Source organism: Mustela erminea, chromosome 9 (genome assembly GCF_009829155.1).
Source record: "Mustela erminea isolate mMusErm1 chromosome 9, mMusErm1.Pri, whole genome shotgun sequence".
Classification (NCBI taxonomy): Eukaryota; Metazoa; Chordata; class Mammalia; order Carnivora; family Mustelidae; genus Mustela; species Mustela erminea.
Window position 1 is genome coordinate 72,404,159 of NC_045622.1, and position 26,987 is coordinate 72,431,145.

At 40.0% G+C, this 26,987-nt stretch overlaps 1 protein-coding gene across 2 annotated transcripts in view; it reads right to left on the reverse strand.

Annotated features, from left to right (window-relative positions):
• Window positions 1–1,429: 1,429 nt before the first annotated feature.
• The window catches only part of TSG101 (tumor susceptibility 101), a 42,722-nt gene continuing 17,164 nt past the window's right edge, over window positions 1,430–26,987 (reverse strand). The window contains exons 5-10 of one of the 2 annotated variants that reach the window (XM_032359229.1): window positions 25,837–25,963; window positions 21,804–21,870; window positions 17,285–17,376; window positions 4,589–4,791; window positions 2,946–3,185; window positions 1,430–1,769 (exon numbers count right to left, since the gene is read on the reverse strand). In XM_032359229.1, the coding sequence (XP_032215120.1) occupies window positions 1,680–1,769; window positions 2,946–3,185; window positions 4,589–4,791; window positions 17,285–17,376; window positions 21,804–21,870; window positions 25,837–25,963 (819 nt within the window). In that variant the 3' untranslated portion in view covers window positions 1,430–1,679. The remainder of the gene's footprint in view (window positions 1,770–2,945; window positions 3,186–4,588; window positions 4,792–17,284; window positions 17,377–21,803; window positions 21,871–25,836; window positions 25,964–26,987) is intronic. The other variant, XM_032359230.1, reaches the window with a different exon arrangement.

Below are 26,987 nucleotides of genomic sequence, written 5' to 3' on the forward strand. Positions count from 1 at the left end.
ACCCTAAAGATACAAACGTAATGATCCAAAGGGGCACGTGCACCCAAATGTTTAATAGCAGCAATGTCCACAATAGCTAAACTATGGAAAGAACCTAGATGTCCATCAACAGATGAATGGATAAAGAAGATGTGAGATATATATAATGGAATACTATGCAGTCATCAAAAGAAATGAAATCTTGCCATTTGTGACGACATGGATGGAACTAGAGGGTATTATGCTGAGCGAAATAAGTCAATCGGAGAAAGACAACTATCATGTGATCCCCCTGATATGAGGAAGCTGAGATGCAACGTGAGCAGTTTGGGAGGTAGGAAAAGAATAAATGAAACAAGATGGGATTGGGAGGGAGACAAACCATAAGAGACTCTTAATCTCACAAAACAAACTGAGGGTTGCTGTGGGGCAGGGGGGTCGGAAAAGGGTGGCGGGGTTATGGACACTGGGGAGGGTATGTGCTATGGTGAATGCTGTGAAGTGTGTAAACCTGGTGATTCACAGACCTGTACCTCAGGGGCTAAAAATACATTATATGTTTATAAAAAAAAAAAAAAGTTGCAACTTTATCTACAAGGTAAAAATGGATGTATATACAAAAGTTACTAAATGGTAGTTCCAATCCTAAATTAAGCCTTGATTTGACCTTGCTGGCTTTTATTCTGATAATTTTTTTAAAGTAATCTCTACACCCAACATGGGGCCTGAATTCACAACCCAAGATCAAGAGTTACATTCTCCATCAACTTAGCCAGGTACCGCTGTTCTGATAATCTCTATAGACGATCTAAACTGTATAAATCCTTCAGTGATGACGGAGACCAAGGTGGGCATTCTTTTCTTGGAAGAAGTATAGAGTAGGCTGTCTGGCTTCCTAAATATCTTGCAATATCTTAAGTAGTTCTTTTCTTTTCTTTGTAACCTCATGAATTTTCTATCTCATTATGACAGAAAATTCTGTTCTACTTAGCTGAGCTCTGCATGAAACAGAGCTCACGGGGTGGTCACAAACTCACCAGGAAGACTGGCTCCAAGTGCCCCTAAACGCGGGGAGGCACTCTACCCCTCCTACTTAGCTGTGGCCAGACCGTCTTGCCCAATTAACGTAAATTCTCTGGTGTATAGCTTGACAATTGTCACTCTGTTCCTTCCATCTTGATGGAAACAGTTGTGATTCGGTGAAGCCTAGAAAGGTAACAAATCTTGGCAAGGGCTGGTAGAGGAGGGCCCCACGCAGGGCCTGCCACAGAACGTCACTCAGGTATTTAGATATCCATGTGGTATGCCCCATACTAAACAGAGTTTACTTTATATGTTGCAGAACAAATAATGCGAATTTTTAACCTGATATTATGCTTTGTTTGCAAAATCAAAAACCGGGCTTCTTAATAAGATTTAATGTTTCCTAAATGTTCAATAAAGAGAAAAGTTATGCAACAAATTTTATTTAGCATAGTCAGTCCCAACATTCAGCACAAAAAGTTTACAGAGGATAGAAAGTGCATTAATAAAAGCCAGTCTTTACCAAAAGAAAACAGAAAATATATTATTGATTCAAAATATTTTACACTTGAATGATAAACTGCAATAACTTATTCTGGGCACCTACTGATAAGAGAAAGAAAGAGAAGAAAAGAACGCTTTAAGAAGAGCTCAATCTCCAGCTGATATCAGAGAAGTCAGTAGAGGTCACTGAGACCGGCAGTCTTTCTTGCTTTTTGCATTAGTGCCCTCAGCTGGAACTGTTTACGGGACAGAAGACGTACATGCTGGGAGGGGGAAAAAAGTTTCAACAGTTTAGAATGGATTTGACCCACACATGAAGTATCATACAGTTTGTAACCTAGATGGGATCTAATTAGCAATCTTCCTTTGGAACCAGTACTTCATTATATGGGGGTTTTTAAACTCACTAGATTGATGCTGGCAGGCTGTGTTAAGGAAAGTGACCTTCTGAGATCCTATAAAGATTACGTTACAGGGAACAGCATGACCTTATAGGATCTGGCTCAGGAGTTTGAACTACATCTTAAGATAAACCAAGACACAAGGAGAACTTGACCTACGATCCTATCAAAAGTTCATAAAATGTTGATAACTACGATTATCCCCAGTTGTCAAAAAGCTGGGGAGTGAGCAGCATAAGCCAGCTTTCGTCCCATGCCTAGCAATAGCTCCTCTCTCTGCCCTCTCTGGGTGCACCTTTCCCTAAGCTATGGCACCCAAGCAGGGGACAGTGTACAGAAGGGGAGTCTGGGGTCTTACACCCAGACATTCATGTGTGTGCAGCAGGTGACCAGCCTTGCACGTTTACTGAAGCAGCAGCAGCAGCAGGATCAAATAGCCAAAGGGCTGCCACCATTAGTCCTAAAACCACTGTTCATGACCCAACAGACAGTACTGGCTCTCTGGATCTTCACGTCTCTGTGACAGTAATAAGCCTCAACAACCTTCATGCAGAAGGACTCTGGTGCGACCAGGGCAGCCTGATACTTTGCAGGGCTGTTTGATCTAGGAAAACGGATCTAAAATTATGCAATTCTAACAAAATAGGAAAAAACCACACTCTCAAATGGGGGTGGCAGTCAGCAATCTTAACTGAGGTGGTGTGTCTGACCAGAAAGAACCAATGGAAATCTGACTGTTCCTCCAGACCCAGCCAGGTACAGCAGTACGAGAGAAGAACCACGTTCCACTTCCTGCTGCCTGGGGGGTGGGGACTGCGGCCACTAATCTACCTTTCTTCCTCTCCCAGATGGATCCGCAGCCCTGGGTAGGTAAGATGACGCTGCTCACAGCCACAGATTTCACTGGCTCTCTTTGGGAACACAAGGAATTTTAACTTCCCCTACAGAGAAACCCTCCTGGTCTGTGGCTTTCAAGGTCAGTGCCTCTTTTAAAACATGAGTTCTGAGATCCTGGAAAGCAGACTGAGGAAGACATACCTTTAGGAAAACATCCAGATCTATTACTCCCCGCCTCAAGGCTTCTCCCAGGTAAAAGATAGTGTCTTCAATAGCATTTTCCTCTGCATACAAATTTAGGATCTGTTTGTATAGTGGGGCTGTGGGAATGATAACTTCATCAATATCATTGTTTTCAGACTGATTTTCCATTTTCTCCAGAGCAGAACTGAGTTCTTCATCCTTCTTTCTCAAAAGTTCTATGTTTTTGTCAACCTCAGCCTGAAAACGAAATAGTCCAAGCATGATGATTTCATATTAACTGTACATAACTCTCTGGTCTCAACTCTGTAACTCCACTTTATAGAAACAGACCCGCAAAATAACAAAGCAATACTTAACTCACGGTAGAGGTGAATGTTTGAAATAACATACTGGCCAAAGGTAGAGGAAAAGGGTGATGGAAGATGCTGAGTAAGAACAGAATAATGTTGAAAACACCCTGAGCTAAGCACTTCCAGGGGCAGTGATCAGTTTGTCACTTCTCAGTGACAAATGATCTTGCAAACCAAGCCATCAGACAAGATACCTTCCAGCAGGAGGTTCCTCACATGAAAATTATAAAAGCGGTCTTTCTTCCAAGCCAGTGGGCCATGCTACAGAGGGCTAACTTTCCCCTGTCTAAGCAGCTCAAGCCACAGAACCCCAAACGGCTGAAATTCAGTTATGAGCTACTGTAGGTGGCAGGTGCAGGCTGGGAATTGTAGTGGTGTCACTTTGCTGCACTTTTTTTTTTTTTTAAGATTTTATTTGACAGACAGAGATCACAAGTAGGCAGAGAAGCAGGCAGAGAGAGAGGAGGAAGCAGGTTCCCTGCTGAGCAGAGAGCCCTGATGTGGGGCTCGATCCCAGGACTCTGGGATCATGACCTGAGCCAAAGACGGAGGCTTTAACCCACTGAGCCACTGAGGCGCCCCACTTTCCTGAACTTTTAAAAGTCTCAGGCTACTACTGTGAGGCTGACTTTACACACTAGAACCATTTTGCAGAACTCACGCGCACACACAAACCACTGTCCCCAGAGCCCTCAGACACATCTGCTGGAATAAATTCTCCCTTCGTGGGACTGAAAGTGGCGAGGGAAGCTGGCACTTCTGTCATGCCAGAAGGCCTCTACTTCATCACTGAACAAACAAGTCACATGGCACAGCAGTCTGATAAAAGTTCGAGGAAGCTGAAGAGCGAAAGGCTGCATATACCCTAGATGATGGAGGTAGGAGGGCTCGCTGAAGATGCTTTCAATATAGTTCAAACATCTGGAAACAAAAAAGAACTGACCCCTAAGTCTATAGCCACGGTCTGCAGACCTTCATCAGGGCGCGGAAGTCTCTCAAATTGTTATCTCCTGGCTACTGTCTGGTGACATCAAGCATGAAACAACGCTCCTTTGAGTCAAGCCGCAGCCCTCAGAGTGAAGCTGGCAAACAGAGAGATGTTCTAAATACCCTCCACCTCCTAAAGACCAAGCTGCAAACACAGGCTCCTCTTCTAACGAAGCCACAGAGAAGCTATATTCAAAAGCTTAAAGGCACGTATAATTTTCTGAACTCTTACGAAACCCACAATGTGCAGGGTAAACGAGGTGCAGACATCTAAAATTCGCAACTATTCAATGAGCTACTTACTACTTCTTGATCTAAACGGGTAACCATCTCTTCCAGTTTCTGATGACCTTTTTTCAGATCTTCCTCTGTTCGTTTCAAGGCATTGAGCTCTGCCTGGGCACGATCCATTTCCTCCTTCATCCGCCATCTCAGCTTGTCACTGACCGCTGAGATGAGAGAGGCTCGGATGGTGTCCTCGCTGATGGTGCCGTCCCGACTGGGACCTGCAGGGGAAATGGCAGAAACCACTGGCTTAATTTCCCAAGCACTTTCTATTCCTTTCACAGGAGCCTTCAGAAAACAGGACAAAATGAGCTGACACTTTCAAAGTGGGAGGAAAGAGAAATTTTCCAGTAAATGTTATAATTCATCAAAAAAAAAAAAACCACATTAAAATCTGAGTTGATTCAGAAATACTTTCCCTGTGAGAGATTACTATGAATCCATATTTACCCGCCTTCTCTGACAGCTGAAATAATCTGAATAAGCTGAAATAAAAGACAGGGGCTACAGATTATAACTATTCCCTGATCTCCAACAAATGGGACAAATTTATACCAAAGAAAAACATCTAATTCACGTCAAGTGCATTCTCTGGTTGGCTAAGCTAAGGGAGACGGGAACCTACTGCAGAGGCTGACAAGAGGACTGAGCACAGGCAGTTTCCTCGGTGTAAGGTTAATACAGCTTCCCTTGTACAAGACTTTTACTCCATTACCCTTAACCAAAAGAACAGGAATGAACAGATGAGCAAGAGAGTGATGTATATCACTCTCAGTTCTGTGTATTCTCAGATTCTTTACTATTCTCTTCAAAACATCCCTTCTTCATCAGTGTCTTACAGAATTTCCTTGCATATTTCAGATCAAATAAACTTATCGCTCCGATATTTTAATATTTTATTTATTTGACAGAGAGAAATCACAACTAGGCAGAGAGGCAAGCAGAGAGAGAGGAGGAAGCAGGCTCCCTGCTGAGCAGAGAGCCTGATGCAGGGCTCGATCCCAGGACCCCGGGATCATGACCTGAGCTGAAGGCAGAGGCTTTAACCCACTGAGCCACCCAGGTGCCCCAATCCCTCCGATACTTTCTTCAAAAGGTCCTCCCAGAGAGAGGGATGGATACTCTTTATGACGATGAGTGTTCTTCAGTTAGAGTCCTAATTCAGCAAATGCATACATGGTATTTTGATTTTCAATTATGCCTGATGATAGAATACCATGTGAGGAATTATATTTATCTGTCACTGCCTAAAATGATTAAAAAATGAATACAGACTTACAGAGTATCATGTCCACTTTGTACTGAAAATTTTATCCCAGTGACACAGAGTTATACGCCACAGGATGAAACAACCCCAAAACAACCCCTTAGTCTAATGTATCCAAACTCTTACCTCCACGTTCCCATCCACCACAGGCCTGGTCCCTGTATCAAAAAAGCACACCGCTTCTCGAATGCAATCGAGCTTTCCCAACAATAGGCAGCCAGCCCCACACCTGCTCTTCGGTGTCCTGTGTGCTCCCAGTTCTTGCCATTACTAATTAAAAACTCCACTTTTTAGTTAGTAAAGTTGTCTTCTTGCAGAAGCTCGTTTATACCAGGTTACCCTGAATGCTTTTCTGGCTTTCTGTAAATGACAGCGGGACACACTGGCATTCTCTCTGGTTTCATAGGTTTGAAAGGAAGAGTCTAAGTCCAAACAGTTTGGCTTTTTTCTTTCTTTCTTCTCTCTTATTTCCACCACAGAAGAACTTTTTTCTTCCCCCTGACTTAGGTTTTCTCCTTGCAAGTGAAAATGAGTGCAGACAGTGTCTCCTGCGACCAGATTTTCCTGAAGGGAGTCCTTCATCCAGCTGTCCTGAGGACACCGCATGCACACAGTGACAGCCCAGAGTCAGACCTCCTGTGTGCACTAATTTCTCCCTACGAGGGCCTCCCTCTTTCCTGCTAGAAAACTTCTGCCAAAGAGAGCTCAGATAGTATTCATCCTACACGGTTCACAGAGAAGTAACTGATACCTCCTATTTTATTATTAACAACCAAATCTACAAGGTATGTTCTTTCTCGAATTCATTTCTGATTTTACAAAGTATTTCAGCTTATTTCGTATTTCTGAAAAGCAGAAGTATTAACTCTTTCAGGTTAACTTGTGCTTTGGAATTCAGAATGCTAAAGCCAGAGGGCAACCACATTTCCCCTATGAAAACTGAGGTCTTATTTTTCACATCTTTGGCCTCTTAATATCTAACCTTTCTGAAGTGTTCTCATCAATTTCCCAACTACTGCACCATCTCCAGGCTCATGATCCTAATTTTTCTTGCGGTTTTCCTGTCTGACCACCTCTTTACTAACATCCTCCCCTACAGAGACCAGGATGATCCTAGAAACCTTCCCCAATTACCAAGATCTCCTTTCATTCCTTCTCGTCCCCTTGACCTCCCTTTCTCCCACTCCTGTTTCCTGGGAATACCTGGCCGCGGCCTGGACTTCTCGCCATCTCTTAAGAGCGTACAGGTGGTCCACCAAGGTGGCCTCTCTCACATTCTATCAGACCACCAGGCCTCCTACCTCCAAAGGCCTCACCTTACCCAAGGCCTCAATCCTTCTGACTCTTTCTTAAAACTCTAGCCTCCTTTTACCTTCTACCCACAAGGCAAAACCCCTCAGGACATCTTTGAAGGACTGAAACCACCAGATGGGAGTTTTCCACTCTTTTCTCCCAATCTCCTTTGGAACAAGAATCCTAATTCCTTTAACTATGGTCTGACTCCTCACCGTTCAAAAGCATTACCCTCCCTTTCTCAGGAAGACAACCTGCATTCCTCTAGATCCTTCTGAAAGACCAGCTGCTTTTAAGCTTCCATCTGTTCTTCCTACTCTGATTAGTCTAAACACAGGGTCTTGGCTTTTTCTACTCTGCTCTTGGCTTGCTTGCTTTCATCTCTCTTCCTAGCCCCAAACCTTGGATAATCTTTGAAACTCTATTCTCTCTAGTTCTTTCTTCCTGAGTTCAAGGCCAGTCTTATCCAACATTACTCTATGCACATTCTCAAGGAGGATAATACTGCTTCTCTCAGGGGATGGAAACTTGCTCTTAGGAAGTGAAAAAATCTTGTTCTTTTTATGTACAGAGTGGAAATATATGTAAACAGATATATAGTATAATTTATGGTATTAACAGCAGATATACAGTATAATCTACGGTATTAACAGTTCATGGAAGGGAAAGAAAAAAAATGTCTAAAAAGGCTCCTGAGGAGGAAGATGAAGAAAGAAAGGTTAAGAAACACTGCTGTAATCCATCTGTGACCTTGCTTTTCTACTAGCTACTGTAAACTTCTACCTGCTGGCCTTGTTCCCACACCCAACCGCACCCCCAAAATTATGGTATACATTTGCTGCAACACTTCAATTATACTAATTACAACCTATGCAATGCAAAAACTTCCTGAAGGCCTTATAAATGACCAGGGTGGGCTAACTACCTGCCAGATGATTGTGCTTTTCTCCACAGCCAGCTCTAGCTCTTAACAAATTCTTGTCATTCTAACAAACAAAAACAGTTTAATATTCTTAAATATCAGATTTCCATCTTCTCTCTACCATCAAATATGGTTAAGGCTAATCTCCACTAGTGATCTTTCCTCTATTAACCCTAATTTCCACTAATAATTCTTACTAAATTTATCAGTTTAAAAACATACTTTGAACTTTAAAAAAATACCCGAGTACAAAAAAGACAAAGGTGTATTTTTAAAAGATTCGGGTCTGCCAAAAACTTCCGGCCTGATACCAGTTTTCAGATCAGGGCAACTTGGATCACTGGAAAAGGAGGCCAGCACTTACCAAAACCTGGGCGGGGCCACTGCTTGGGTTACAAACCAGGAACTAGGGATTCCTACACTCTGAGTTTTTGTTTTCCTAGCAGCAGAGAATAGGTTAGAAACTTTGGTTTGCTTATCAAAAGGGGTAGGGTGTTACAGAAACAATTTAATGTTTATTGCACTTGTATTAAGTTGTTTCAATGACATTTTTTTCAGATTTGAATACAATTAGCCTTTTCCCTACATTTTTTAATTTGTTGTGCCTCCTTGGCAAAAATGGCAAACCAAACCAAGTCAAAGAGACTGAACTCTTGGTAACATTTCCTGGTAAAAATGTGGCTGTCTTTTTGCAGACAGGAACAGTTATCTGTAAAGAATTTGACTTCTGAAGGGCTTGGCACTGAACTGTGATAGCTGTTCAGGCAGAATTATTTGAGTTAATGGAAGCAGTGAGTGTTAAAATCTGCAATGTTAAGTATTTTACTCATTTTTTGTTTCTCAACACTCTTTCAAACACCTGTCCCTTCAAGGCAGTAGAGTTCTGTGGTTAATCATATGCAGCAATTAAAGTGTTCCATTTATCTGTTTAGAAGTTATCTGAAATAATAAAGGATTAAGCATATTCTTTTTTTTTTTTTTTAAAGATTTTATTTATTTATCAGAGGGAGAGAGGGGGAGAGAGCGAGCACAGGCAGACAGAATGGCAGGCAGAGGCAGAGGGAGAAGCAGGCTCCCTGCTGAGCAAGGAGCCCGATGTGGGACTCGATCCCAGGACGCTGGGATCATGACCTGAGCCGAAGGCAGCTGCTTAACCAACTAAGCCACCCAGGCGTCCCAAGTATTAAGCCATATTCTTATAATTAGTCTGGATTTTTCACACACAAACACATTGTTTTGTTAAAATTATTACCTTAAAATGGATCAACTTACACTGATGTGAAGTTTTCAAATTTCTTTTAAAAAACACATATTTGGGCGCCTGGGTGGCTCAGTGGGTTAAGCCGCTGCCTTCGGCTCAGGTCATGATCTCAGGGTCCTGGGATCGAGTCCCGCATCGGGCTCTCTGCTCACAGGGAGCCTGCTTCCCTCTCTCTCTGCCTGCCTCTCCGTCTACTTGTGATTTCTCTCTGTCAAAATAAATAAATAAAAAATCTTTAAAAAAAAAAAAAATAAAAAAAAAAAAAATAAAAAACACATATTTAATTCTGGAATTTATATTGTTAGGAAATATGTTAAAGCAAACACTATCATACAGCACCAAATAAGGTCTTCCAAATAAATCTCCAGCTAAAGCCACTAACACTCAAAATGGGAACCAAGCTGACCCGCAGCTGTTGCCTGGCTTTCCATAAAGGTCACAGTTCACCTGAGGAGGGTGGGAGTGCCAAGATTAGACCTTGTCCTTTCCTCTGCCACACAAAGACCTTACTAAGCGGTGTATTTAAACATATTAGGTTCACCTACTTTGTAAAAAGAAGAAAATTTTAGTTAAGATCTGGAATATGAATGCCAAAAAAGAAAACCTATTAAAATTCAAAATTCGATGAACCTTGACACTTTAAGGGATTGTTTAACACAAATAAGAAAAATGATTGGTGGGAGATTCTCATCTCCTTGATCACCTTTCAAACAAAAAACATTTTCTTGCCCTCAAAGAGAAATTTTAATTTTCTTTATACCCACTATAACAAGCCTTGGATTAAGTAGTTTGTGGCAAACGGCCATACCTCAAGTCCCCACACACTGACCTTTACCCATGCAGAGTCAGATTTCAGACGTGCCCTTCTACAATTCCAGATGAGCAGCAATGAAAGGGTAACAAAGATTTTGAGAAACAGTCCTAAGCAAGACCTCACTGAAATGTTAGGTAGGATCCAGTTACTGAACTTGAGCCTTAGGAACTAAAACATAATTAAAAAAAAAAAAAAAAAAAAATTTTTTCTGTTATGAAGAAACCAACATACTACCCAATGGACCTGATAATTCAACAAATAATTTAGGCCCATGTCTTCAAAATGCACCAGTACAGACCACCTACCTGATTTAAAACTAAACACTTAAGACAAACAGTTTTATTTATCTCCTAAGAGTACTTATTGAATGATCAGTTTCATTAACTCAAAAAGTTCATTTATATTAGAGAATCCAGGGTAGTCCCAAAGTACAAGATAACTGAACAGTGACCTTTAAAAACTATTTAAACCAAAAACGAGGGGTGCCTGAATGTCTCAGTGGGTTAAAGCCTCTGCCTTCAGCTCAGGTCATGATCTCAGGGTCCTGGCATCGAGCCCCGCATTGGGCTCTGCTCAGTGGGGAGCCTGCTTCCCTCTCTCTCTCTCTCTCTCTGCCTGCCTCTCTGCCTACTTGTGATATTCTCTGTCAAATAAATAAATAAAATCTTTAAAAAAAATAAATAAAATCTTAGAACAAACAAACAACAAAAAACCAGACTGTGGAGAAGAAGCGCAAAAGCAAAAAAAAAAAAAGAAAAGAAAAATTCCGATTTGGAAAGTGGAAGTGGGTTTCCATTTGAATACAGTAAATGTTAATGATATACAATTGCAAAGACACACCTACCCCTTCAGTTTATTCGATTTCAAGGAACCCTTTTGCAAAATGTGAATTAGCTACGTGATTCCTTTCAAGGATGAGAATTTTTTAAAGATTTTATTTATTTGAGAAAGAGAGAGACAAACGCACAAGCAGGCAGAGGGGGAGAGGAAGAAAAAGACTCACCACTGAGCAGGGAGCCTGACTTGGGGCTCCACCCCAGGACCTTGGGATCATGACCTGAGCTGAAGGCAGACACATAACTAACTGAGCCACCCAGACACTCCTCAAGGATGAAAATCTTAACAACAGATCCAAAGTGTCCAAAGAAGAGATTCTATTCTGGGTCAAGCATTAGGTTAGAAGCACCTCATTTTGTTAATTTGTCTCCTCAAAGTTTCAAAACACTAAGTAAACCAGGGTTGAAGATGTCTGTAATCACTCTCTGATAAAAGGACTCCACTGAGATGAAATAAACCTGGAGATTCTGGCACAAAGGAAGTAGGGCTGATAGTACACCCTCTGATAAACTTCATGAAGGAGCCAATTAGCTCACTGACTTCACATGCAAATTCATAACATGGGAAGGTTTCACTGAGTGGCATCACACTCTTCAGAGGACTACAGTGGACCAACTATAATAACATTCTTGAACATCTGCTTGATAGCCTTCAATCCTTTTTTTTTTTTTTTAAAGATTTTATTTATTTATTTGACAGACACAGATCACAAGTAGGCAGAGACAGGCAGAGAAAGCGTGGGGGTGGGGTGGGGAAGCAGGCTCCCCGCAGAGCAGAGAGCCCTATGTGAAACTCGATCCCAGGACCCTAGGATCATGACCTGAGCCCAAGGCAGAGGCTTTAACCAGCTGAGCCACCCAGGCACCCCAGCCTTCAATCCTTCTTAATCCAGATTATAATATCCAACAACTTTATCTCCAAATCAATGCCACCCAGATGCACCACAGGCAGCAGCTGGCAGATGGCGCCATGCATGAATCCAGTGGGTCTCAGCGGATCCCACAACATGCTACCCTTCCCTTTCCAGTGGAGTCTGGCATTGTCCACTGAAATGCCCAGTTGTGGACTAAAGGTTCTCTTGAGTACCCATCTGTCAGCCCATAACACATACAAATGACCACACATCCATACCTACTTCGGCTTTCTTCTGGCATCTGCTATTAAGAAAATGTGAACAAGTATTAATACTGTCCTCAACTTGGCGGCAGTCAAGTCATTTTAAACCTTTAAAATCAGAGTCCAGGTTCTCTTATAGTTTTGGCAATGCCAACTTGGTGAAAATTACATGCCTTGTTCTAACAAAAGTGTTTCACTCTTAAGGAATATATTCTAATCCAAAGAAACAGAAATTTAAGTTTTTAAAAAATTTAACTTTTACCCTGTTATCAAGAAAGTTTATCTTCCTTCTGATGCCTTTGTTGACAAATAATGCTTAGGAGGGACAGAAAATCTACGGAATGTTTCCAAATTCCACATCTTTTCCCAGTGATTTTCTAGTAGAAAATGTTTTTGATAGTTACAAAGATGATACACAAAAAATACACCTGGTCCTACAATGACTTCTAGGAAAAATCTGAGTTACAGACCACAGCCACAGCTTTTTCTTCCCTTACATAAAACAAATACTATTAAGATATCACTACATTTGCCCAGACCTGATGAAGCACCATCGACAGGTTTTTCATTATTTCACAGCTGTCCCTAGGTGAGCTCCCATACTGCCCTCAGTGAGCTCCAATCTCGCAAGACTGACTTTAGGTCCAGTTAGGTGGGAAGCTAGCTAATAAAAAAGCTATAAAATGAAATGACAAAACAAATTCTGGTTTTCTTTTAAATGTCGTTTAAACCCTTGGGGCACCTAGGTGGCTCAGTCGTTAAGTGTCTGTCTTTGGCTCAGGTAATGGTCCCAGGGTCCTGGGATTAAGGCCCACACTGGATCCCTGCTCAGCAAGAAGCCTGGCTTCTCCCTCTCCCGCTCCCTCTGCCTGTGTTCCCTCTCTCGCTCTGTCTCTGTCAAATAAGTAAATAAAATCTTTAAAAAAAATAAAAAGAAATAAAACCTGCACTAACTGGAATCAGAAAGAGCTATTTTAAGTTCCAGGAGCTGCATCCATGCCCCTCCTCCTTCAATACTTTGTCAGAAGAGGTTGCTATAAAGAATGCAATCTCCAGGGGTGTTTGGGTGGCTCAGTGGGTTAAGGCCTCTGCCTTTGGCTCAGGTCATGATCCCAGGGTCATGAAATCAAGCCCCCCATTGGGCTCTCCACTCAGTGGGGAGCCTGCTTCTTTCTCTTTCTGCCTGCCTCTCTGCCTACTTGTGATCTCTGTCAAATAAATAAATAAAATCTTAAAAAAAAAATGCAATCTCCATTCGTTTATTTTTAAAGATTTATTTTTTGAGAGAGAGCACACACTTGTGTGAGTGGGGGGGAGGGGCAGAGGGAGAGAATCTTCAGGCAGACTCCCCGCTGAGTAAGGAGCCTACTGCAGAGCTCTCAAGAACCATGAGACCCTGACCTGAGCCAAAAACCAAGAGCCAGATGCTCAAGCAGCTAAGCTACCCATGAGCCCCTCTATTAATTCATTTTTAAACAGTTCTTTTATTTCCGTGCTGTTGGGATGGTTAAATACCAACATTTGAACAGATATCCAAGCCCATAATAAAAAGACCTGTGTTGGGACGCCTGGGTGGCTCAGTCAGTTAAGCCGCTGCCTTCAATTCAGGCCATGATCTAGGGTCCTGGGAAAGTGTACCTCATTGGGCTCCTTGCTCCGCAGGGAACCTGCTTCCCTCTCCGCCTCTGCCTGCCACTCTACCTGCCTGTGCATTCTCTCTCTCTCTGACAAATAAATAAATAATTAAATAAATAAATAAAATCTTAAAAAAAAAAAAAAAGGCCTATGTTAATGATGCTTTCAGTCAGGTGCTTGTTTTATACAATAAAATCAAAATCTATGCAATGAAACTATCAAGTTATATAAAGCACAAAGAGATTAATACAGTCTCTCTCATGGCCTCAGTAGTACACAGACTAGTATAAATTCTGGTTACCACAGATATATTGAGGAAACACTGACCAGTTGTGAACTCTAACATCCAATACTTTTATGGTTTTTTCCTGTATGAGTTTTGAAGTCCAACAGCACTGTGCACAATGTACTACCAGAACGATGAAAAAAATCAAGCAGGCAAACAATGAAGAGAACAATACATATTAAAGGATAGCCAAGATTATCATAAAATGTTTCTAGCCTAAGAAAGTACTCTTTTTTTAAAAATTTAATTTTATTTTTTTAAAAGATATTTATTTATTTATTTATTTGACAGAGAGAGAGAGAGAGAGAGAGAGAGAGATCACAAGCAGGCAGAGAGGCAGGCAGAGAGAGAGAGAAGGAAGCAGGCTCCCCGCCGAGCAGAGAGCTCCATGCGGGGCTCCATCCCCGGACCCTGAGATCATGACCTGAGCCGAAGGCAGTGGTTCAACCCACTGAGCCACCCAGGCGCCGCCTAAGAAAGTACTCTTGAAAAAATATATAAATTTCTTTGGTAATCTGTTTGAAAAACATAAACATTAGATGTGATTTTAAGTACACCATTTTCCCTACATCCCTGTTTTCTGGATATGTGGAAATAATCTAGTTTCAGCTATAAAATGCTTCACACCTGTGGTTTAAAATGAGTTAATATATAAAAGATTGTTACAAACTGAGGTTCCCTAGAAATCAAAGGGATTATACCATTATCTCAATGAAAAACAGTGACAAACAGTACTATTCTCATTTTGTTGATGATGCCTAAACCAAAATGGAGAGCTTAACAAGACAGTGTGCTTTGCTTACGGATGAAAGATCTCCCATCATTAGGTTTCTAATGCAAATCCTTTAAATTATATTGTAGAAAAAGAGCTACATTATAGTAACTTTGAGAACACTTTAATAAATTAAAACCATGCCACTAGGGCTTCAATAACTAGGCTGTATCAATGGCAAGAACAGCATTAGAAAATTCTTTTAGGGGGGACGGTACTTACATCAGATCTTGGGACGGTTATAATTTATCAGGAAATATAACAAAGATGAACTTCTCAAGCTCCTACATTCATTTAGGCACTCAGCAAAATATTTATTGAGGAACTTCTATATATAAAGCACTATTCTGCATGTTAGCAGGTTGGGGGCAGGGGTTGGTGGTGGTAGCTGATTGGTCAGGTAGGCATACCTACTGCTTGCAAAGGAAACAGGAAGTGGATTTCTTAAGACAGAAGAGTAGTAGAGAATGAGGTTAGAGAAATAACAGGGGAAGAAAGCAGGATCACGCAGGGCCTTCCAGGCCTAAGAACTATGGATTGAATTCTGAGTGAAATGGGGACACTGCCAGGTTCTGAGCACAAGAGTAACATTATTTATGCTTTTTTTTTTTTTAAGTTTTTATTTATTTATTTGACAGAAAGAGAGCACAAGCAGGGGGAGCAGCAGGTAGAGGGAGAGGGAAAAGCAGGCTCAGCAGGGAACCTGATACAGAGCTCCATTCCAGGACCATGGGATCTTGACCTCAGCTGAAGGCAGATATTCAATGACTAAGCCACCCAGGCACCCCTATTTATGTTTTTTTTTTGGTTTGTTTTTTGTTTTTTTTTAAAGATTTTATTTATTTATTTGAGAGAGAGACAGTGAGAGAGAAAAGGAGCGAGGAGAAGGTCAGAGGGAGAAGCAGACTCCCCATGGAGCTGGGAGCCCGATGCGGGACTCGATCCCGGGACTCCGGGATCATGACCTGAGCCGAAGGCAGTCGTCCAACCAACTGAGCCACCCAGGCGTCCCGTCCCCTATTTATGTTTTAATAGGATTACTTGGGAGGCTGTGTTTAAAACAGAGTATATTAAAAAAAATAATAATAAATAAAACAGAGTATAGGGGCAAAGGAAAGACACAGAAACCTTTTGGGAGGCTTCTGGAATAAATCAGATGAGAGACAATGTAATGACTTGGATTCACACTGGTTATGATCAGATTCTAGATCTATTTTGATGATAATAGGCTCCTGATGAGGAATCAAGGACGATGCCAAAGTTCAGAGTACTGATGAGTAGTTATCAGTGGAGATGGGGAAGCTGTGTAGAAAGATTCAGCGTTTAATTCTGGTCATGTTGGGCTTAAGATGTCTATTAAATATCCACGTGGAGATATTAAGGCAGGTGCTCTAAGGATTTGGAGCTCAGGAGAAAAGTATAGGCTGGAAGTATAAATTTGAGAACTGTGGGCATAGAAATGGTATTTAAAGCTAAGATTGGTGGAAATCACCAGGAGAATGAGTACAGAGAATGCTAAGGACTAATAACTGTGTCAAATGCTACTGACGGGCCAAGTAAGTGGAGAAGAGTAATTACCTGTTGGATTTAACCTTGTAAAAATCATTAGTGACCTTGACAGAAGCAGTTTTAATACCAGTGGGCTGGTATGAAGGAAATCCCAAATGGAGGACTTCATAAGAGAAAGAGAGAAGAGGAATTGAAGATGGAGTATGGATAATTTGTCAAGGAGTTCTGCTTGCAGACAGGAATGAAGAAATGGAACAGCGGTGAGAAAGTGGAATTGAGAGGAGGAATTTTTAAGGTTAGTTTAGGGCATATTTTTTTGTGTGTCGATGAGAAGTAATCCAGTAGAGAACAGAAACTGATGATGGGAGGGAAGAAATGGTGAAACGACTGGCCCCCAACTGAGGGAGAGAGGATGAGGTCTTGTAGACAAAAGCAAAGATAACTGGCCTGTGGGAGAAGACAGGTGTGATGGTACAGTGGTGGCAGACAGGCATGCAGCGGGGGGTGGGGGGTTGGGGGGGGTGGAAACCTGTACAAATTCTTGTATTGCTTAAATTTTCTCAGCTGAAGAAAATGATACTTCAGGCACTCTAATAAGCAACACTAAACAGCAACAACTACTGGCCCATGATTATGTGCAGCAGACCCCGTAGTCGTGCTTTCTTTCTCCCTAAGACGTTCACGTGTTTTTACATATAACCAGGCTATGGAAATCTAAGTGCCTGTTAACAGTTCAACACAGACAGAGTTCATCAATAAAAATATGTGACCCAGGAAAGACTGAAGAATCAATCATTTCTTTGTATGCCCTGATAGAAGGCTCATTTATATAATGATAAATCACCTACTTCAAGTTTTGGATTATAGGACATTGACCATTAAGAGTTCTCCATAACAAGGAAGAATATTCTAACATCTCACGTGTGAAAATGAAAGGCACTTTTCACAACAGGAGCCTCTGACTTTCCTTATGGGAGAAAGACAGTTTTGAAGGGTACTTACCGACAGTGGCCACAGGAGGCTGGGAAGGGTACTGAGAACTTGTTGTGGCAGGATACTGACCACCAGGTGGGAAAGGGCAGCCTGGGTAACCGCTGAAAAAAGAACAAAACCCATTCAATGTTGAGACGACTCAGTACTATAGCATCTTCAAGAACCCCATTCAGGAAGTTAACCTGACCTGCTGTTTTATCAGTTAAGGACTTTTAGAGCTCCAGGTGTCTATTCAAGCAAAGTTCTGTAAGAAGTTCCATTAATGACACTGGATTCACTCTTAAGTAAGTGGTCAAAATACTCTTGCTTGGCCCTGTTTATTTGATGGTTGTCTTCACTGGGAGAAGAGAAAAACAACTAGTGTATTTCTAAGGGCAGCCAAACAGCATCAGAACTGGAAGCAACCACAATTTGTGAGAGAACTTTCCCATTCTGGTTAATGAACATATCAGGAAATTATGTTATTCAATTTTTACCTATGGTTCACTGACATCCTTTGAGAGCACCTGATTTGAAAATTCTCCCCTTTAAATAGTTTTAAAAATTTTCTTCTCACTTTATGGGTAGTCTCACTCATGTATTCTTATCAGAGTCAAAAGGAATTTTCCTTATAAGTATTCTCCTCCAATCTGTTATCCGACAGTTTTATAAACATCATTAACAATATCCCTGACAAATGATCATCTTTCTCTATTGAACACTAAATAGCATTTTGACTGAACTTCCACCTAATGGTCCTAAGTTTGCATTCTGGAAAACCACTTGAATAGCAGAAGACTTCTAACATCAGTCTTCTAATCTCTTCTTTAGGTGAACTCTTTTAAATTCTTTCAACCATTATTGACAGGACATGATTTCCAGGTTTAACAACTTTCCTCTGAATGCTCACTAGTTTGAAGTATTTCCCTTACAATGGAGAAGAAAAGTAAAACAAGATGATCACTAGTTACCTGTTAGTTGAACAATAAATCTGGATTAGTTGTCAGGTCTATGACATTGGCAATTCTGATCAATATGCCTGCACAAGTCCATTAAAATTACTGAAACCTGGGCGCCTGGGTAGGGCTCAGTGGGTTAAGGCCACTGCTTTCAGCTCAGGTCATGGTCCCAGCGTCCTGGCTTCCTGCTCAGCTGGCTTCCTGCTCAGCGTCAATATGTGTAATAGCCTGCTTTCTCCTCTATCTCTGCCTGCCTCTCTGCCTACTTGTGATCTCTGCCTGTCAAATAAATAAATAAAATCTTAAAAAAAAAAAAAAATTACTGAAACCCAGCCAGTTCAGAGTCTTGGGGCAAGAGCTCTGAACTGTGAGTCAGTAATGTCTTTCCACTGTAGTGACTCAAAGACTCTACTATTTGTACTAGCAGCTCACACTTTACCACTTGTCCCCAACAAAAAAATTTTGTAGAGCTTGTTGAAATCACAATACTCTCTCATCTTCAGTAAAGGCAAAATCAAAGAAAACAGCAGGCATTTCTGTTCTTAGCAGATACATGCCAAAAGCTACCAAATGCTGCTTTTGTTTCTGGTCTCTTTGGTAACCCTGCTACCACGGTGCCAGGAAACAGTGCCAATCTTACTGAAATTTCTGAATCTGTGGTTTTGAAACTGGGATAAATGTGCTCTTTTTTCCTGGGGTTATTCCCATTTTGCATACCCCTTTAAAGATAATGTATGATCATATTGCTGTATTTTTCAGTAACCTAGTATAAACCTTTTCTAGGCCTATAGACATTAACTTCCAAGAACTCCCTTGGCTCTAGTTTGCTCAATTTCTTCTTCATAGTTATTCTCTAGGTTCAGGGTTAATAATTTTTCTTGAGTAAAGAACTGAGTGGTACTATTTTCTATCTTTGCGTACTATTAAACAACTTGTTCTATGTAGCACATCTTTTTCATACTGAAGAGTCCTTTGAAAATGACGTATTTAAAAAGAATTTTCCAACACTCGTATGTTTCTTTTTCCTTATGTACTCCTTCAAATGTAATAATTATTATATTTAAGGCACTGTTTCTAAGTGCTTGAGGTAGGAGCCTTTAAGGTATGATGAATCCGTTTCTTCCTCAAGATGCTATCAAAACGTCAAGATCCCAGTAAACAATCCTGATAGGACCAAGGAAATAAGAAATGCTAAGTAAAAATTCAGAAGATACAGAATGGAAAATCGCTATCAGCTAGAGGAGATGAGGGAAAGTTCTGGGAGATGTGTAATATCCATGAAGTTGCACCTTTACTCTCTTTAATTCCTTTACTCGTAACCCCACATTCTTCAAGCGCATTAGAGTGTTTCCTTATTCTTCCTGGGGCTTTTGGGGGCTTTCACACTTTGCTTACATACAATGAGGCGGCTGGACTTGAGAACTGGAAAGTATCCCCTCCGTCACAGGATGTTATAACTCTTTGCTGCTCCCTCCATCTCTAAACACTGAATTTCCTTCTTCAAGGTCCTCCACATAAACCCGTTCTTTCATTTATGAAGCTATCGCTGAACTCCCGCCACCACAGCAGAAGTCACCTCCCTTCTGAAGTTCTATTTATCATAGCACTTACCATTGTCTGTCTTTTCTGATACCAGGAACTGGTTTCTAGTATCTTACTACATGCATGCTAGTACACAGACCCAACTGGAACAACCATTCTTGACATACCTTTTAGCTTCCTTGTATACACGCTGCAGGTGCTAAATTAAACTTTCAAAAGATCTTAAGATTTGGAAGAGAACTTAAAGATCATCTAGTCCAACTTTCTAGAGCAAGAATAAAGACTCTCATATTCATTGTTTTAAGATAAAGATTCTTCTTGAGTCACTGATTTATTAATTCTCCTTTAGGACAAAGGGAGAAGAGAAAGAGGTTCTGAAGCTCTTCTGCCAAAACCTTTTATATACAGAAAGATACAGATAGCAGTTTGAATACAGTTAACCTTAACAACTCACTGGCATATTACTTATATTTTGATATTTAAAGTTACATTTCAAAGGAAAAAAAGACATCAGATTCTGGAAAATATCTGTCTCAAAAAGGAACTTCTTACAAATAACCTCATAAAAGACACTTTTACGGTTACCTAAGTGAATAAGGTTTAGAGTTTTGTCAATATTTTTCAGCTTCATTTTATCTACGAGTTTCTCTGAAAGGGCTTTATTGTTGAGAAGTCCATTTCCTTACTGTACTTCCAACAACTATTTCCTATGTCCAAAGTTCCTTCTTACTACCAACTACTCATTGTAAAGGCTTGTAATTTCAAGGCTTCAGACAAGAAGATTCCATTTCTAGAACTTAGCAGAAAAACAAGTGCCTCAAGAAATCGAAAACTTATAGCCTGTTTATAAATTACAATCATATAGGAGTCTTTCTTTATCGTCTCTGACAGATATTCATCTAGTCTATGCTTACCTAACATGACAGAATGCTTCTTATACAGCAAGTCTCTACAATTAAGAAAGATCCAGAAATAAGTAAGACTGCTAAATTTAACTTATAGGATCGTGTATATTACACATGTACATATATCAGGTGTTTGAGAAATCTGGCTATATTTATCTGTGAGGGTTATATGAAGCTATAATGAGTCAACAGGGTGAAAAAATTTATTGTTAATAGTTAAAGGAGCCAGAAATCTCATCTGGACACTGGTACATGCCATCTTGCATTTTAAGTCAACCAGTAGCTCTAGATTACCACTGAAACTACACAATTGAAACATAGGTCAATAATTATTTCTCATTGATTTTCTAATATGTCTTACTCATAGACTGATCTCATGATTAATTTAACCTACCTGAGTTATGGTATTATCAAATGATTGACAGAGGTTGGTAGTATATGCCGTCTATGAACTATATGAATAAATAAGACTGACCCCATCATGTGAGCCATTAATCCATTCCTTGTAATTTATGAAAAAATTAAGTTTTTTTTAAAGGGTATTAAAATATAGGGGCACGTGGGTGGCTGAGTTGGTTGAGCGTCCAACTCTTGATTTTGGCTCAGGTCATGATCTCAGGGTTATGAGATCAAACCCCACATTGGACTCTGTGCTGGGCGTGAAGCCTGCTTAAGATTCTCTCCCTCTCCAAGAAAGAAAAAGGTATTAAATTATTTTTCTTCTTGGTCAAATTCATTTTGATTAGTATTCTATTAGCCTTTCAGCTATCTACACTAAATATAAAAAGTTATTAAAAGGGAAGCAGAGCAAGGAAGGATTTCAAAGTCCAAAACCAATCAAGATCATTGTCATTATCTCACTCCTTCCTTCTCTGTAAACAGAATGAAGCTACCTGTACCCCTAAAACAAATAATCATTATATGTTAATTTAAAAAAAAAAAAAAGAATGAAGCTACATTTCTCTAAAATGGAAAAAATTCCTTTGGAATTATATACATACTATAAAATTTCACCAATAAACCAAGTCTTACCTTCCATTAAATTGCAACTACGTTTACTTTAATGCTCTAGTTAGCACCCATTATTTCAATTCTAGATCTAACTGAATTTCTAATACAATTATTCAAAAGATTTTTCATTACCTGGGATTGGGAGGATATCCAGATGGATATGCAGAGATTCCACTTGGCATGCCTGGGATATAGGAAGCTAAAAATAATTTTTAACATTTTAAAATAGTATGCATAGTCCTGGATATATAGGCTATCCAGTAAGACATTTATCATTGTCAAACCACGGCAAAATTTCATACAGGTAAAGAATTCAAATCTCAGCACCAAAACAAAACAAACACTGCATCCATATTAGTTCTTCACTACAAGCAGTATCTTCAAATCAGAAAATTCTCAAAGCATTAACTATGAGGCATGACAATACACAAGGAATAACCGGCAAACAGGTCCACCTGGTCAGCTCTCTGCACTCTGAGTCTGTAACCTGATACAGCAGCTGGTTCAAATGGAATTTAGAGGAAGGTAATTCTGCCCTCCTCTGGTCTAAGGTCAGCTTCTTAGAAAGCGCCCTCTTTATTCTATCTACAAAATCTTTTGATATTTCTTGTTGACCCATCGTTGACCAGTTTGCACAGGTGGTTTTGTTGGCTTGAATGAGGACTTTAACAGACTTCAAATTGCTACAGGAAATCCTTTCAAAACATGTTCAGCTAGGCTGGTTAAAAACAAAGCTTGGAAGTAAGAGGGGAAAAAAGTTCAAATCAAGCAAGCTTAAAGAATGGTTTATATATTTTTTAGAACACTAAAGACCTTGAACTGGTCAGTGGTGCCAAAAGGCTAATCAACAGAGGAAGAAAAAGAGAGTTTTGACTTTAATTGGAAATGACTTGTCTGAGAATCAGTTTATTCTCAGTGAAATTTTTCTCACTGAATATAATGATGAATTAGCTCCTAATCCAATCAATAAATATTCCAGTGCTTCAACGTAGCCAGCACCAGGAATCTGATTAAAAAAAGAAAGAATTGGGGCGCCTGGGTGGCTCAGTGGGTTAAGCCGCTGCCTTCAGCTCAGGTCATGATCTCAGGGTCCTGGGATCAAGTCCCGTATCAGGCTTTCTGCTCGGCAGGGAGCCTGCTTCCCTCTCTCTCTGCCTGCCTCTCTGTCTACTTGTGATCTCTCTCTGTCAAATAAATAAATAAAATCTTAAAAAAAAAAAAGAAGAAAGAAAGAATTCCTGGCTTCAAGTTGCTCATGGTCTGGTGGAGGAGAAAAGCAAGGAAGAGTAATAATACAGAGTACTATGTGTTATGACACGAGAAGTACAGAGTAACACATAAATAAATAAATAAACACACACACACACACACACTCATATAGGAGGCAACCAATCTAAACCTAGGAGGTGGGGGTAAATAAAAATGATCTAGTCGAGGTATGGTATATAAAGGCTTAGATGGCAAGAGAGGTGGAGCCTTCAAGAAATGAATTTTTAAAGCACAGAATGTAAGTGGGTAGAAGAAATACACCCTGGGATCTGACCGAGGGCATCAGAAATATTTACCAGAGTGGCTGAGCATACATCTCTAAGTATCAGGGTTTACAGTCTCCCTGTTAAGATAACTACAGATGTTATAAGTAAACTTTTTCTTAAGTAAAATGAAGCTAAGATGATGTTCAATGCTATTTCAGAAAGGGAAAAAAATCCCCAAATGTCTAAATTACTGAATCCATAAGACATTTTTTTCCTCCTGGGCAAAGCACAGTTGATCTTTAAGAACATCAAAAACACAAGGCTACTATTAAGTGTTAGCAACATACATGGTCAGTTACTACCCCTCCCTCCCACGTTAGTTTTTCACTGTACACATAAACTACCACTTCATGTTTACGAGCAATCATAACCATGCACCAAATTTTTGTAATCAGACGCAATGTTCTTTTCTAAGGTTCTGAAAAGATACTAATTCCACCAAAGCCTTCAAATTTTAATCCTTATAAACAACAAATGTTATTTGGATCCAAGACTATCAAGGAAGAAGAAAATGAGGTAAAGTAATTTTAGAGCCAGAATAAAATGGGATACAAATACATGCAACACATGGGGCTATTAATAAGGATCAAATAAGAATGAATATCAAGTGCTTAGCTGTATCTCACAGTTACAAATCAATAAATGTTGACCATTACTGTCAGTTGTCAAAAAATGAGGTCTGGCCATTACATTTTTAATATGATGCACTGCTAGCTCAAAGTCATGCTAAAACAGATCAAGAAGTGTCTTGAGTAATGATAAAAATAACAATAGTAGTATATAATTTCTGAACTAGAAGATAATCTTCATATAAGTATATATACTGGGGCGCCTGGGTGACTCAGCCATTAAGTGACTGACTTTGGCTCAGGTCATGATCCCGGGGTCCTGGGGTTGAGCCCCACATCAGCTCCCTGCTCAGTGGGAAGCCTGCTTCTCCCTCTCCCACTCCCCCTACTTGTGTTCCCTCTCTCACTGTGTCTCTCTCTGCCAAATAAATAAAATCTTAAAAAAAAAAAAAGTATATATACAAATTTCTGGGCTATTCCTTGGTTATGTGTGTGGGCGAATGCAATTTAGACTTCTATCTCTTTATACTCATACCTACTGGTAATTGACATTGTTTAAATGTATAAAACATTAAAACTGGAATTGAAGGATAATAAATTGGTCTCATAGTAATTTACTTAAATCAGCTATAGACTGTTTAATGTGATTAAACAGCGAGTACAAAATTGAACTGCAAAAATAATCTCTTTACTGTGGTCTCTTTCTGGAATGCTGCCCTTCAAGTGTCAATATAAAACTGGAAGAAATTTAGGAAAAAAAATATTGCTTAGGAGACTGCCTAAATTTCTTAAAAGGTTATCTTTGGTTATTGGAGCAAATAAACATGAATGGCAAACTAGGAAATATTTGGTATTTCAAACTTAAAAGAGAGGTTGTTAAGTACTAGAGTCAACAGAATTTATGAGAATTCATCAAAAGATGAAAATGAATTTCTGGCCCAAAAGAATCACTAGAACTTTTAATGAAACACCTACTGATTCCTAAAACCGAATTTACTCTGTGAAGGCAGGGAAGGAAAAGGAAATAGGTTCAGAAAGTTCTTTCTGTTAAATTTCCATTCAGCTTGTGAGTCAGAATGTTCCTCAAGACAGAATAGATTAAAAAGGAAGAGGATAACTCTCAACAGGAGAAAAATGAAAGCTCACATAATCTAACTTAAATTTTGCTTAATTATAACCTTGAACAAATTTGTTAAAAAAAAATTAGGGGAGCCTGGGTGGCTCAGTGAGTTGAGCCTCTGCCTTCGGCTCAGGTCATGATCCCAGGGTCCTGGGATCGAGCCCTGCATCGGGCTCTCTGCTCAGTAGGGAGCCTGCTTCCCCCTCTCTCTCTGCCCACTTGTGATCTCTGTCAAATAAATAAAATTTAAAAAAAAATCTTTAAAAAAAATTATAGCTCAAAACAGAATGAAATCAATACAGGTTTAGTAAAGTCAAAACAAGTATAACCAACTCTCAATTATGCAGGGTTATTTGAAAGTTATCAATAGGAATTACTGGGGGGAAAAAAGAGAAAGAATAGAGATAACATTTAGCAACCAGGGAGAATACTGACTTCATGCTTTCACCCTCTTCACACCAGGGAAAATCATGAATTGGCTGTACTAAAGAGAAGGAAGCTGGGAGCTAGAGGTTCGGCTGTGCTACAGCCCGACCAGCAGAACGTGAATGGTTTAGTTGACTCTAACTGATTCTCATTTACAACCCCAGTACAAAGAAAAGCAGGCTACCTTTCGAGTTATATCTGTTTCCAAACTGATGATATAAGGCTATTCCATGGCATGTATAATTAAAAATTTAAAACAAAAATTCTAGCTCTATTCCAGCATCTTTCTCTTCCATTTTGGAATCTAGCACACCCATAGTTAGATTTCTACCCACAAACGAAAGCCCAAATGCCAGTCTTTGGTTGGAATCTGTACATGCAGATGTGTGGCCTCAGAATACCTCCAAAAACTCCGCTAACCGGGTAAGCTAAAAAGTAAAGTCATGAAAAAAAATTTCTTTACAAGGTTTTGTGTTTTGTTTAGGAGTTTAAAAATCAAACTTAATTATACTTACTATTTGGTGGCCCAGTTGCCTGGTATGGTGGATAAGATGCCGAAATAGTAGGACGAGAGAAGACTGGAGGTTCATCTCCAAACACCACGATCATGACCTGAATAAGCCCCAATAAGTCAGACTGTGGCTAAAAACAGAAAACAAATTAAGTCAGCTATAGATTTTGCATTTTAAAGATTGGTCAGAGAGAGCAAGAACATGCATGCACAAGCAGGGGGAGGGGCGGGAAAAGAAGCAGGCTCCCTGCTGAGCAAGGAGACTGATGCAGGATTCGGGGATCCCAGGACCCTGTGATCATGACCTAAGCCAAAGGCAGACGCTTAACCAACTGAGCCACCCGGGCACCCCTCCCACTGGACTATTACGTGGGCAAGAAACTTCTAGTGTTAAGCCTCTCAGCACTTTGGGGTTTAGGTTTTAAAGCAGTTAGTGATTGTTAGAGAGCTAATGAGTGTATTCATCTAGTATACTTCAGACATTATACCAAATAATCACTGCTTTTAATACCCTAATCTTGTTCAAAAGTCTAAAATGACTCCCATCTGTCTACTGAAGGACAAAGTCCTTAGCTACCAATCAGGATCCTTCATGGCACAGCCTCAAATACCATAATACAGTTAGCCACCATTCTGTCTTATCTGTTAGGTCTGTGAAATCTGCCGTACCTACAGAAATGTATGACCTATGTAACTTTGAAGAGTAACAACAAAGAAAAGACCTGGCAGCCACTGTCCAAGTTAAGAAACAGAAGACCAACAGTAACTTAGAAGTTCCAGACTCTATCCCCCTCTATCTCCTCATAACATAGACCACTTCTCTGATTTAAGGTCTTCTGCTTGACTTTAAACACACCACCTTATGAATGATTTCCTAAACTGTGTGTTTAATGTGACTTTTTTTGAACTTCAAGTGAATTTAATCAAACTGTATAATCTGAGCTTTGCTGCTTTTGTTCAATGTTTGAAAGATACATTCCTGTTAAAGAGTACAGCTATATTTAACTCCTTTTCACTGCTGTGTAGTGTTCCATCAAATGAATATACTACAACTTCTTTATTCATTTTCCTGTTAAGTGTCAGCTAGGTTGTATCCAGTCTTCGGCAATGTATGCGGAATACATTCTTGCTGTATTTTCGAGTACATATGTGCAA